Source organism: Gossypium hirsutum, chromosome A09 (assembly GCF_007990345.1).
Source record: "Gossypium hirsutum isolate 1008001.06 chromosome A09, Gossypium_hirsutum_v2.1, whole genome shotgun sequence".
Classification (NCBI taxonomy): Eukaryota; Viridiplantae; Streptophyta; class Magnoliopsida; order Malvales; family Malvaceae; genus Gossypium; species Gossypium hirsutum.
In genome coordinates this window covers 81,850,841-81,863,498 of record NC_053432.1, presented here as the reverse complement: position 1 = coordinate 81,863,498, position 12,658 = coordinate 81,850,841, and the positions used below count along the sequence as shown (strand labels likewise).

The following is a 12,658-nucleotide window of genomic DNA, read 5'->3' as shown; positions in this document are numbered from 1 at the left end:
AAATATTTATAGCTTGGTTTTCAAATTCGAGGTCTCGATACCTCGTTTTTTACCCGTTTGACTTAATAAATTCTTTTAATTCACCAAATTCACCAATTCACAAATTCTTCTAAATTATTACTTGACTCATAAGTATTAAATTACTATATTGTTTAATCTTACTTTTCAGATTTAGTGATCTTAAATCACCATTTCCGACACCACTGAAAATTAGGCCGTTACAATTTATTTACACATGAAATTTTAATTTGACTAAATTTTCACAAATCACTAATAACATTATCGAATTAGCATCATTTTATATTGATATATTGCATACACAAATAATTATATTAATCTACTATAAAAATAAATGTATGTATTCATTTATTTAAATGCGTACAATTCAATAAAAAATAACCTTTCATGTATACATATTAGAGGTGTTCATGAGTCGGGCCAGGCTCAACTAAAAAATCATGCCCATTTATTAGGCCCGGGCTGGGCCAGGCTTAAAAAATGGGCCAAAAATTTTGCCCAAGCCCAACCCGGATAAAAATACTAAAATTGGGGGCCGGCCCGACCCGGTCGTATTAATTTTTTATATTATTTTTAAATAATATAATACATCAAAAATACTAAAAACATTAAAATAAATATTTCCCAATAAATTGAAAATAAATTTTAAAAAATATGTAGACCTAAATAGTACTAAGATAAATGCAATTTAACAAGCAAATGTCTCTAAAATAATAATAAAAAATCAACAAATGCCTTTAAAATAATAACAAAATTAACAATAAAATAAGTTTTATACAATATCCAAATAATAATAATAATAAAATAGTAGCAACATAATAGTAAAATGGTAGCAAAATAGGGAGAAAACAACAAGAAAATAACATTAAAAAAAATGCAGATTTTTTTTGTCCTTTAGTGAATTAGGACCAGCTCGGCCCCGGCTAAAAATACCTTACCCGAGACTTGGCCCTTTTTTAAACTGGCCTTATTTTTTTGTCCAAGCCTATTTTTCGGGCCTATATTTTTGCCCAAACTGTCTCACATTTCGGGCGGGCCTTTGGGTTGGGTCGGGTAGCCCGACCCATGAACACCTCTAATACATATGAACCACAATTCAAATTATATATATAATCGCACCAAATCAAAGTTAATGTATCATGTTACATATTAGACCAAAATTTATGTATAAATTTAATATTTATCCCTTTTTTTTTAAGTGTTTGGTATGTCCTAGAAGAATTAAAGATATGATCCCAAATAAAAAATAATATTTTATAATAATTAGTCATAATGGTCTAGTTTAAATTTGGGAAAATATTTTACATAGTGTCTATAAAGTTTTTAAATTTTTTGATTGGAGATTATTTAAAAAGAGTAATTATTTGTTACATTACTAGTAAAATATTTTAGACTCAACGAGCGGATTAAAAGTATGATAAGTGTCGTGTAATTAATTTTTATATTTTTTACTACAACCTATAATACACATTCTTAAAAAATAAATATTTAAAAATATTAGATCATGCTAATTTTCTAAAGCTGCTTTTAGAATAATAAAAAAAAGTAAATTATCTACTAAATACTTACCCTTAAATTTAATTGTATTTTATTTTTAGAACTTCAATTTAATATATATATATATCAACTTCAAAATTATCATTTTTAAATAATTTAAATGGTTATACCTGATCTTAAGAAATTAAAATTTAAAAGATTCAGAATTATCGTTTTCAAAATTTTTATAAAATATACATAAATATTTATTACTTGCATTATGAAGTGGTATAAATCTAATATATATTTAAAAGTATTTTCTTTCCTCAAAAAATAAAATAATTTTTTATAAGTGTTATTATTAATTTTTAGGGATAAATCTTAAAATTATACCTGAATTATAGTTTAATGTATAATTGAATACATAAACTTTGATTTGTATAATTTTATACATAAAATTTTGATTTGATCAAATTTTTATAAATTATTAACACAATTATTGATATAATATCATTTTATATTTATATATTATATATAAATAATTATATTTATCTAATATAAAAATAAATTAATATATTTATTTGAATCACAACTAGAATTTTATCAACTATATTAAATTAAAATTTATATATTAAATCAAAATTGATATATAATATATAATTTTGAGATTTATTTAGAATGATTGGGGATGCACTGGTTGGTACAAAATATCTGGTTGATTATATACACGCTAAATATTTTGCGTAATTGTGAGGTGTATCCGTATATAAAAGCCAGAGGACGAAACGAATCAAAGCACAAATTTTATCTGTGGCTTTTAGAAACACACCAAAAAGTGAAAGAAAAACATGGCTGCCGCTTCTTCTTCCACTATCTTCTTCAATCCGTTGACTACTCAGCTCTGCAACTCCAAGAAGAAGCCTTGCTCTGACCCTTCTGCCTCCACCCTCAAACTGGGTCTTTTTGGACACGCCACTAACACTGCCGCTGCATCTCTGAGATTCAAGAAGCTTAATTATGGGAAAGGATACTCTTCTGGTTTCTCTGTTGTGTGTAAAGCTGTCTCGGTTAAGCCTGACGCCGAGATCGAAGGGCTTAACATTGCTGAGGATGTTACTCAGGTCTCATTCTTATGCTTTATTTGATGTTTGTTCCTTGAATTTGATTTAGACTAGGAAATGGGTTGCTTTTATTCTCAGAAAATTGACCTTCAGTGTGTTCTTTGCATAGATTTCTGATATGGGTGGTTGTAAATTTTGAAGTTCTGCTTTCTGGGTTCTTAATACTAGTGCTACTATGTGTTTTCTTTTTTGTTATATTTCTGAATTAAATTTTGAGAAATTGGGTGTAATTTCTACGGAGGATGGTATGATTTTTACTTTTTAGAATCTTAGTGTACTGTTGCGTAGGAGTGAATTTTGTTCTCCATGGTGGAATTGTGGGATTTGTAGAATTAGTCTTTACATTTAGAGGAAACTTTTTGGTAAAAAAAGTGTTTTTAACTGGCACCAAGTAAGACGTTTTCTTTTTGTTTTTTATTTATTTATGAATTTCTCAATTTCAATTGCTCTACAATTCCAATTTTGTGAATACTGTGTAAATTAACGAAGATAAAAACCGAAAAAGTCATAGGCTTTTGTGCTTTCCTGTCTGTAATAGTCTTAGATTAGTATTAGGATTAGCTCAATTGAAGTTCTTTGTTCCTTTCATCAGGATGTCGTATATCTGAGTGAGTTAAGACTATTTCTTTAGCACCCAGAAAGATTATTTCTTCAGTTTATGTTTAGAAATGATTCATATCATCAAAACACATTGGGAACTCTAAAATTTTTTTTGCTAGTCTATTGTGTTATATGAGGGAATTTGTTTTCCTTGATCACTTTTCTTATGTCACCATTTATTAGGTAATAAAGAGATGAGACATAGGATTATGATCGCAATATGTTCTTGATCGTGTTGGCTAACATAAACTTAATCGTGCATTCATAATTTTATACTATTACCAGCTAAGGAAGGAGAAAAGGTGTTTTTTTATACCATATGAGATATGCTAGATTTTGGATGGTAGTTTCATTCGGTTGTCTGAAGGTTTCCAAGCTTCTTTTGTTTGCTAATTTTCCTCTTTTCACTTTCTCTATATTTAGTGCTTCTGTTGTCCTTCTGTACCTGATGCATGGTGACTGCTTCTATTTATAAAAATACATTGCCTGAGTCTGGTTTTTCTATATGAAACACATTACTATTTTGCTTGTAGACAAGCCATCTCAATGGAGAAAGAACTGAATTTCTATTAATCAGTAAAGAACTGAATTTCTATTAATCAGTACACCTTTTTATTTCTTGTTGTGTTTTGTTCTGTTATTTATTTAGCTCTATTGGTTGTTTTGTAACACAGCTTATTGGGAAAACACCAATGGTGTACTTGAACAATATTGTGAAAGGCTCTGTTGCAAATATTGCAGCCAAGCTTGAGATCATGGAACCATGTTGCAGTGTGAAGGACAGGTAGCCAAACTTTTCATAAGCATCTTGTAGCTTGTATGCATTAGTTAGCAAGCTCATTGTTTGCTAATAGTTAAAAAACATTACCATGAGATCTAGGATAAAATGGCTTTTATATATGTCAAACCCTATGCTGATGTCTTTATAATTATTGCATAGTTTTGGATGCTGGTAAAAGGGTATCTTTCAAGGTGTGTTCAATCTGGCATTTTCGGTTCTAAAGAATTTCACGTGTACATGGATAATTAAGTTCTTCTCAAGCAAAATTTATTCATATATCCTAATTGAATTTCCAGAATCTCTTCGATGAGGCTTGAAACTATCTGTTTCGTTATTAAAATTTTAATCATAGGGAAGACCAGGAGATTAATATCCTTTTTTTAATTGGTTTCAGGATAGGGTATAGTATGATTTCTGATGCTGAGCAAAGAGGACTTATAACACCTGGAAAGGTAATGGGTCGTAGATGGGACTTCTGTGTATCTATGGTATATGTACAACAACTAAATTTGGTACTTATGGTATGATGCTCACTATTTCTTCTTAAATGTTTCAGAGTATTCTTGTGGAACCTACAAGTGGAAACACAGGCATTGGCCTTGCCTTCATAGCTGCCTCAAAAGGATATCGACTGATCTTGACAATGCCAGCATCAATGAGTTTGGAGAGGAGAGTTCTACTGAAAGCATTTGGAGCTGAGCTTGTTTTAACTGATTCAGCAAAAGGCATGAAGGGGGCTGTTCAGAAAGCTGAAGAGATTGTGAAAAGCACACCCAACGCCTACATGCTTCAACAATTTGACAATCCAGCAAATCCTAAAGTTTGTATCGACCACTCCTTATTATACGTTGCTGACTTTTGTGGCCATAGACTGATATTCATGTTTCCTTTTGTAGATACACTATGAGACAACTGGTCCAGAGATCTGGGAAGACACCCGAGGTAAAGTGGACATTTTTGTTGGAGGGATTGGAACTGGTGGAACCATATCTGGAGTTGGTCGATTCCTTAAAGAAAAAAATCCCAATATTAAGGTGATTATTCTGCTTTTAACAGGCCCTGAATAGCATTTATCTCACATGCCCTTCTGAACATCATTGCATCGAATTTTGGAGAATTTTTTTAGAAATTTCATGGTAAAAGAAAGTTGAATTTTTAGTATCTCCTACTATTGATTTTCTTGAAAGAAATTCTTTTTCAAGAAGGGCCAGGCCTTGCCTTTTTTTCAACTGAATGGCTGACTGATTGTATCGACTTTGGATGTATCAGGTTATTGGTGTGGAACCTACAGAAAGCAATATACTTTCCGGTGGAAAGCCTGGTGAGAGAAGATACTTCTTATATTGACACCCCACCTCTCCCTTATAAAAATATACAGGTTATTTTCATGCGTCAATTTTTAGGAATGTGCATCTTATATTGACACCCCACCTCTCCCTTATAAAAAAATACAGGTCCTCACAAGATTCAAGGGATTGGAGCTGGTTTTATACCTGGGAATTTGGACCAAGATGTGGTTGATGAAGTTATAGAGGTCTGAGTTTTGCTTTCCTTCTTCCTGCCTAAATTTTTGTGATTTCTGTAAGTCAACTTTTATGAGGCCTTAGTATCAACTAAGTGGTAGTTGAGATTTGCTTTGTATTAAGTTTCTTTAATGGCTTCAGTTCTTGAAGTCATATATGGTCCTTTACCTTCTTCTGATGGATTTGAATTGACAGATATCCAGTGATGAAGCAGTTGAAACTGCAAAGCAATTAGCCCTTCAGGAAGGCTTGTTGGTAAGTTATTTTTCTTCAACTTTGAAGTGACTTCGAAGTTCGGACTGAAAGCAAAAATGAATGGTCCTTTACCAACTGTTGGTCCAAGCAATAGGCAGTTTCTTTTTAGACAGAAGCAATAGGAAATAAATACAAATGGGAAGAAGTCATTTCTCTTTCTACATATGACCTTAGTAACTCAAAATCTTGACCTAATCTTAAACAATTGGAAGGTTGCTTGGACTTGGTTCATTCAGGAAATAAGCCATCTGGTCTGAGTTAAGACTTTCAAAACCCTAGGGAAAAAAAAGGCAATGACTGAATTCTGTTTGTATATCATCTTGTGCATGTGCTATTATATTCCTTCATTGCTAATTTGATTCATTATACTATGTAATTTCAGGTTGGGATATCTTCTGGAGCTGCAGCTGCTGCTGCAATGAAGGTGGGGAAAAGACCGGAGAATGCTGGGAAGCTGATTGCAGTAAGTATTTTCTTGCATATATTAAGAACATGACCTACAGTTTTCAAGTAAGAATACTTACAAACATCAAATATAACTAGGAAGCTAGTTGGCATACATTTTATTAACAAATATGAAATATAGCTTTACTCTTGTGAAGAAGTTAAATAAAGGTTGAACTTATGTAGGGGTTGGAAGTGAATAGAAGCTTCCATACACCGAATAGTGTACTTTGGATTGAAGGTTACATGTGAAGTTGGCTGGTGGTCTGCTAGCAATTAGCCAGCACTTGGTCTTTCCTTTAAGAAATCTCATCTGAATATGAACAGCCTGAAGCCAAATCCTAAATGTTATAATGTTATGTAAACGAACTTGCCTAATTAGGTGTTTTATTCCAGACCTTAACCCCTTCCTCTTCTTTTATTGTTGACTTTGATGCTCTAAAAGTATAATTCCCACTCTTTACACTTTCTTTTACTTCTCAGCATTTCTAAAATCATGGTTCCCATTCTTAGAACACATTGTCTTGCTTTTGACCAACTATTGTTCACTTTTTCTTCTCTCTTTTGGTAGCAATAGTACTATTTTCAAACATGTAATATGCATGACTCATTAAGTATTTGAATACTCTCAGGTTGTCTTTCCAAGCTTTGGCGAGCGATACCTCTCCTCGGTACTTTTCCAATCTATTCGAGATGAATGTGAGAAAATGCAGCCTGAGCCATGAAGTCCCCCGTATTTTTTGATGAATAAAAACAGTTTTTCCAATCAATTGCTCGAAATTCTTCAACTATGAGTTATAAAAGCAATAAAATTCTTGACTGGAATTCTGCTGCCCTTTTAAGTGTTAGTGACAATTCGGTACTGGGTGTTCTTGACTGGAATTTTGCCGAACTTGTTAATTATGTTGCTCCAACTCGTCATTTTGATTGTTCATTTTACTGTTTTCAGCGATTTGTTCCAACTCAATTTCTTAAAGTTCCTGTATGTTGCCTATCATCTTTCAAAGACTTTACAAATACGTGAAACTCTCAAAAGAAATTGAATATAATCATGTCAAAAATCTACCCATGTTTGGCATTCAGACAATAACACCATATACATGAAATAAACTTCAAAAAAATTAAAGGTAATCATGTTGGACGCATACTTGTAAATTCGCACCCAAGCTTGAATATGTATATATGTATGTATTTATTACACATCCTACCACACGAATACTTTTCTCTTGTACAGACAAGACTGCAACCTAAGGGGCCTGGGAAGAAAAATAGAGTTACTTATCATTTACTGCAATGGTAAATTAACTATTCCAGTCATCTGAATATTATCTGAAAGAGCAAGGTTTATTAATTAACGCATGAAACAAGCATCAGGAGGAAGCTTCTCAAGTATTACTTTAAACCAAAATCAACTGGTAAGAGGAAACCTTGTTCAACTGTAAAAAATATGTGAAGCCTTATCACAGATGGCCATAAATTTAAGGGCATTGTTAGGTAGACACCTCCCATAAAATCTCAAGCTTTGAGATAAGAATCTATAAGTGAACAGAAATGGGTTACAACCAATATTCTAATACTCATCTGGGCTCAATGACCAATGTTGAAAGAAGCCTTCATTCTCCCAACAAGGTGTGGCAATGTCTTCATGTTATCCTCGATTGACTGGTTGACGCATGACTCCAACTCATTGATTGCATCGGCTTTATTTTGTTGAAGTTTAGCTGATTCAAACTTGTCTTGGCAGACCATCAAGGATCGATTTAACCTTTCCTACATTCATTAGAGCAATTATCCATCAATAAATTATTATGGTGTAATATCTGGATGAAAGGTCAAAAGAGCAGAATATAAACATCAAGAATCCTATTGATTATTCTAAGATACCATCATACCAACAGGGAAATAGTGATGAAATAGAATATTTTTCCAAATAACTCAGTTTCCTCTTCTTTGTTGCATATTCCGGTTCTCCTGGCCTTTCATCATATCATCAAGTTTCCCATTTCAACCTCCAAATTGAGGATGCTAAGGTAGATATTAAGTTCCAGCACATATAAACTACAAATTGCATTCCACTCAACTATTTCCCATTTGCATATTCTTCTGCACTTACAAACTAACCTCAAAGATGTCATATGCTGCATTTGAGCATTTTCTAGTAAATACTCTTTATTTAAGGTAAAAACTAGCCAATTACTTCTCCAGAAACTAGTTCAAATTTACTATGGTTTCCTGTAAGAGAGAAGAAAAAAAAAGGAGGAAAGAAGCGCAATGGCAGTAGTTTATAGTAGATTTCTATATTCATTAAACAGAAGGGAGGGTTAACAGTCCAATGATGCTTCACAGAATCACAGCCTCACCACTTATAATGTGAACACTTCTCAAACATTAACCAGAACCACGGGCAGCTTGCTAGATACAACAAAGAAAGGGATAGTATTGCCATTCCATCACATACAATCCACAAATTCTCTCTGTTCAACTACTTAGATTTTCTGAATATGCCTATAAGTGAAAGAAGAAATTCGAGAGGCAATGCATTCAATTTGCTGACTTTAGAAGACCCTTCTAAATAAAGCTCCAGAATAAGCATAAAAAGCATAAGGAAAGGAACTGTGCAAGGTCCCTAAATTTTAAGGACAGGAAGAAAAGTAGAGTGGAAGCAAGAAAGTGAAGTAAAAATTGAAGAAAATTTAAAGCTTTTCACTGAAGAGAATACTGCAGCCCTAGTAGTTTACTTGAAATGAAAATTAGAGAACATATGAAACGTACTTGAAACTTGGCCATTTCGTTCTCAAAATGCTGTTGAGCATTAACAACGGGAACACTGCAATGTTCTACACAATTGCTTATCTCCTCTTGTTTCCTTGTTCTATCAAAGCATTCATATGCACATTTGAAATACGCTTGCTGCAACCAATCATCACAACGAATTTAAACAAAATAAATAAAAGTCAACACTACCAAGAAGCTTAAGTCATTATCTTAACTAGTCAGAAAAATAAACAAACTTGGTATGCAATAATATGCCCAAGAAAATGTAAAAACTTTTAGTATCTAAGAAAACTAGCAGGTTCAAAGCTTTAGCCTCTAAATCTCAACTTAATTCTAACATTTCAGAAGCAAGAACTAAACAGAACTCATTTACCAGAAGCAATCAAATAGCCCAAAGAAATCATATTTTTATGGAAAACATGAAGTTATGGTGATTTTATCAATGGGAAAATTGGAAAAAAATAAAAACATGCCCAAGAAAATGAGTAAAATTCTGAGTTTGGGTAAAAAAGAGGGAAACCTGAAGAGTGAAATTGATGTGGTCTTGGACCGGAGCAAGTTGAGCTTGGGCTGCAATATTTACTTCATTAAGTTTCCTCCTCATTCTTTCTGAAACTAATTGCTGTTCTACTGCTGCTATGTGATCCATTTCTTCTTCTTCTTTTTTTTCAGTCAATATGATATAAGAAAAGGACAGAGTCACAGAGAGAACTAGATGTTAGGGTTTATAGGATTTCTGGTTGCTGTATAAAAGGTTTTATTTTAAGCCTTTGGTTCATGCAGGCGCAGCTCAACGAACCCTTATTTTTTCTCATGAAGAGTCATTGGGTCCAAATTCAAGGCCAACCATCCAATTCAATACCCACTGGGCTCACTGTGAGCCTATTTACAGTGTTTGCGAGACTTTCACCATTTTTAGTCAATGAACTTACATATGCCCCATTGTCGAACGCATCAAAGAAGCACAAATCATCAAAAAATGGAACGACAAAACCAATCATCATCACTAACATGCGAAAACCTTCCTTCATTCCTTTCTTCATTCGTCGACACATTCGTAGACTTTTCAGTCAGTGGCCTTTTCTTGCCCCAACGGCAAGAGATTCCTCAACAACCTCTTCAAACTCATTACCCTTCCCCAAACCGTCTCGTTGCCATTGGGGATCTCCATGGAGATCTCGAGAAATCCAAGCAAGCTTTCCGTCTCGCCGGCCTCATTGATGGGTCTGATCGTTGGTGCGGTGGGTCTACCACCGTTGTTCAGATTGGTGACGTGCTTGACCGTGGTGGGGAAGAGCTCAAAATCTTTTATTTCTTGGAAAAGTTGAAGCGTGAAGCTGTTAAAAGTGGTGGGCAGTTGATAACTTTGAATGGTAATCATGAGATAATGAACATTGAAGGTGATTTCAGGTATGTAACTAAAAAGGCTTTAGAAGAATTTGATGTTTGGGCTTATTGGTACGATATAGGGAACAAAATGAAGAGCTTATGTCATGGTTTGGAAATCCCTAAGAACCCTTTTCATGGGATTCCTCCATCTTTTCATAGAGTCCCTGAAGAGTTCTCTCATAGTATTAGAGCCAGAATTGCTGCATTGAGACCTGATGGTCCAATCTCCCGTAGGTTCTTAGCTAATAATTTGACTGTTTTAGTTGTTGGAGACTCAGTTTTCGTGCACGGTGGCCTTTTAGAGAAACATGTAGACTATGGTTTGCAAAGGATCAATGATGAGGTGAGGGATTGGATTAATGGATCGATGGGGCAGCGAGCACCGGAGTATTGTAGAGGGAGGAATGCTGTTGTTTGGTTGAGGAAGTTTTCGGATGAGTTTGCCAAGAACTGTGATTGTTCGCTTCTAGAACATGTTCTTGCTACGATTCCTGGTGCAAAAAGGATGATAATGGGTCATACGATTCAAGAGATCGGCATTAATGGTGCTTGTGATAATAGGGCAATAAGGATTGATGTAGGAATGTCGACAGGTTGCATCAATGGATTGCCTGAAGTTTTGGAGATTGATAGGAACTCAGGGTTAAGGGTGTTGACTTCAAATCCAATGTATCAGAAGAAGAATCAATATGCTCAAACTAAAGAAGGACTCGGATTGTTAATACCTGAGCACGGGCCAAAGCAAGTCGAAGTGAAAGCTTAGCAGTATCTAAGCTACTGAAAGCTGTTGCCTCATTAACTACTTCACATATATGAAGATTCCTTTAGAAACTATGGCTGTTGACAAATTTCTTTGGCTTTATGTTGCTGTTAGTGTTTAAAACATTCTCAGAAGTGTTTCTCTTGCAGCCAGACATAGCATGTACCTTGTATTGGAAATTGCTAAATGAAAATTTCTCCCATATGCTAATTCTGTTTTGTCATTCTGCATCTTTATATGGGATAAAGCAATATTTAGTCCTTGAATTTGGTATTTTCTTTTGTCCACATTGTCTTGGAACTTGGCAACTCTTACCAGTTTTTGTCCATATAATTTTTTTTTAGTGGCAAAATCATAGAGTGTCACATCATCACAGGGACCAAAGTTGAGAAAAGATGCCCAGTTCAGGGACTAATATGGACAAAAAAATTCAGGGACCAAATTGGAAAAAAGTTGCCAATTTCAGAGACTGAATATTGTCTTATCCCTTTTTATATTGCCTCAAGTTATTATTGGCAGATGCTCAAAGTAAAGAAGGCCCTTGATTGCTGATTTCAGAAAAGGGACCAGAACAGGTTGAAGGCTCAGGAGTTTTTGAGTATCTAAGCTATTGGCAACATTTGCTTCATTAACTATTGCACACATGTATTCATATGCTTAAGGAACTAATCACTGGATGTGCACCTTTTTTATGTGAACTTGAATTGCAATCTTTGCTTGTACAGTCATTGATGTATGAATTTGTCTGAATTCCTTTAGCAATTTTGGATGCCGACTAGTTTGTTTGGTTTTATGGTGTTGCTAGTGTTTAAACATTGTCTCAAAAAGTTCCTTTGCTTGCAATTTACAGCATGAATCTTGTATTGGATTCTGCCAAATGAAAAGTTCTCACATTTCTGTTAAAGGATGTTCTATCTCATTTAGGAGTTGTGGAATTTTTATCCTGGATTCAGCTTGAACTTTGTAAGTAAAACTCGATCTAAGTTTGGAGAAATTTTTTACAGCTTAAAAATAATGGCGAGGGTTCCAAATTTTAACATATATGACAAGTGCATTCTCTTTGAAGTTACCTTACAATAGTGGCACTTAAATATAATTGGAAGACGGATGACGTGAAAAATTAAAGATAATATCATACAATATCAACAAATACATGTTTTAAATTTTATATGATATATTATTAATGTATCAAATATTATAAAATGTAATTATGAAATAATTAAAAAAAAAACATAATACAGCTACATTATATGAAGTCTTTAGAAACATATTGTTAGTAGGGTAGCCCCGAATTCCAAAAAAATTTATAAACTAGTCACCAATAAGTATTAAGTATAATGATAAAAATATATTGTATTCTAAAAAAAGAACACAGAGCATGCACAAATTAAAAATATAATTAAAACTTTGAAGAGGAAAATATTAAAAAAGATAATTGTTAACCTCGAATATGAACCATTAAAGTGACATATACACATATAAACCAGACAAGTCTAACAAAAGCCCAAAAACCTTA

The 12,658-nt window shown here is 33.6% G+C and overlaps 3 protein-coding genes across 4 annotated transcripts; 2 read left to right on the top strand and 1 right to left on the bottom strand.

Annotated features, from left to right (window-relative positions):
* The first annotated feature begins 2,178 nt into the window (after positions 1 to 2,178).
* LOC107928527 (cysteine synthase, chloroplastic/chromoplastic) lies at positions 2,179 to 7,139 on the top strand. 2 transcript variants are annotated; one of them, XM_016859776.2, is made up of 10 exons: positions 2,179 to 2,615; positions 3,890 to 3,999; positions 4,391 to 4,448; positions 4,553 to 4,816; positions 4,893 to 5,030; positions 5,266 to 5,317; positions 5,451 to 5,530; positions 5,715 to 5,774; positions 6,157 to 6,237; positions 6,851 to 7,139. In XM_016859776.2, the coding sequence occupies exons 1-10, from the start codon at positions 2,343 to 2,345 to the stop codon at positions 6,941 to 6,943; spliced, it is 1,209 nt and encodes a 402-aa protein (XP_016715265.2). In that variant the 5' UTR covers positions 2,179 to 2,342; the 3' UTR covers positions 6,944 to 7,139. The 2 variants fall into 2 exon arrangements, with proteins under 2 accessions (XP_016715265.2, XP_040933123.1); XM_041077189.1 differs by having other exon boundaries at positions 2,180 to 2,615; positions 6,405 to 7,139.
* A 451-nt stretch (positions 7,140 to 7,590) lies between these two features.
* On the bottom strand, positions 7,591 to 9,903 carry LOC107928528 (protein FAM136A). The gene is made up of 3 exons (XM_016859777.2): positions 9,514 to 9,903; positions 8,991 to 9,128; positions 7,591 to 7,988 (listed from the first exon to the last, which is right to left on the bottom strand). The coding sequence occupies exons 1-3, from the start codon at positions 9,640 to 9,642 to the stop codon at positions 7,806 to 7,808; spliced, it is 450 nt and encodes a 149-aa protein (XP_016715266.1). The 5' UTR covers positions 9,643 to 9,903; the 3' UTR covers positions 7,591 to 7,805.
* A 12-nt stretch (positions 9,904 to 9,915) lies between these two features.
* On the top strand, positions 9,916 to 11,352 carry LOC107928526 (shewanella-like protein phosphatase 2). Its single transcript, XM_016859775.2, has one exon. It carries the CDS (start codon positions 9,916 to 9,918, stop codon positions 11,143 to 11,145), a length of 1,230 nt encoding a protein of 409 aa, XP_016715264.2. The 3' UTR covers positions 11,146 to 11,352.
* The last annotated feature ends 1,306 nt before the right edge of the window (positions 11,353 to 12,658 follow it).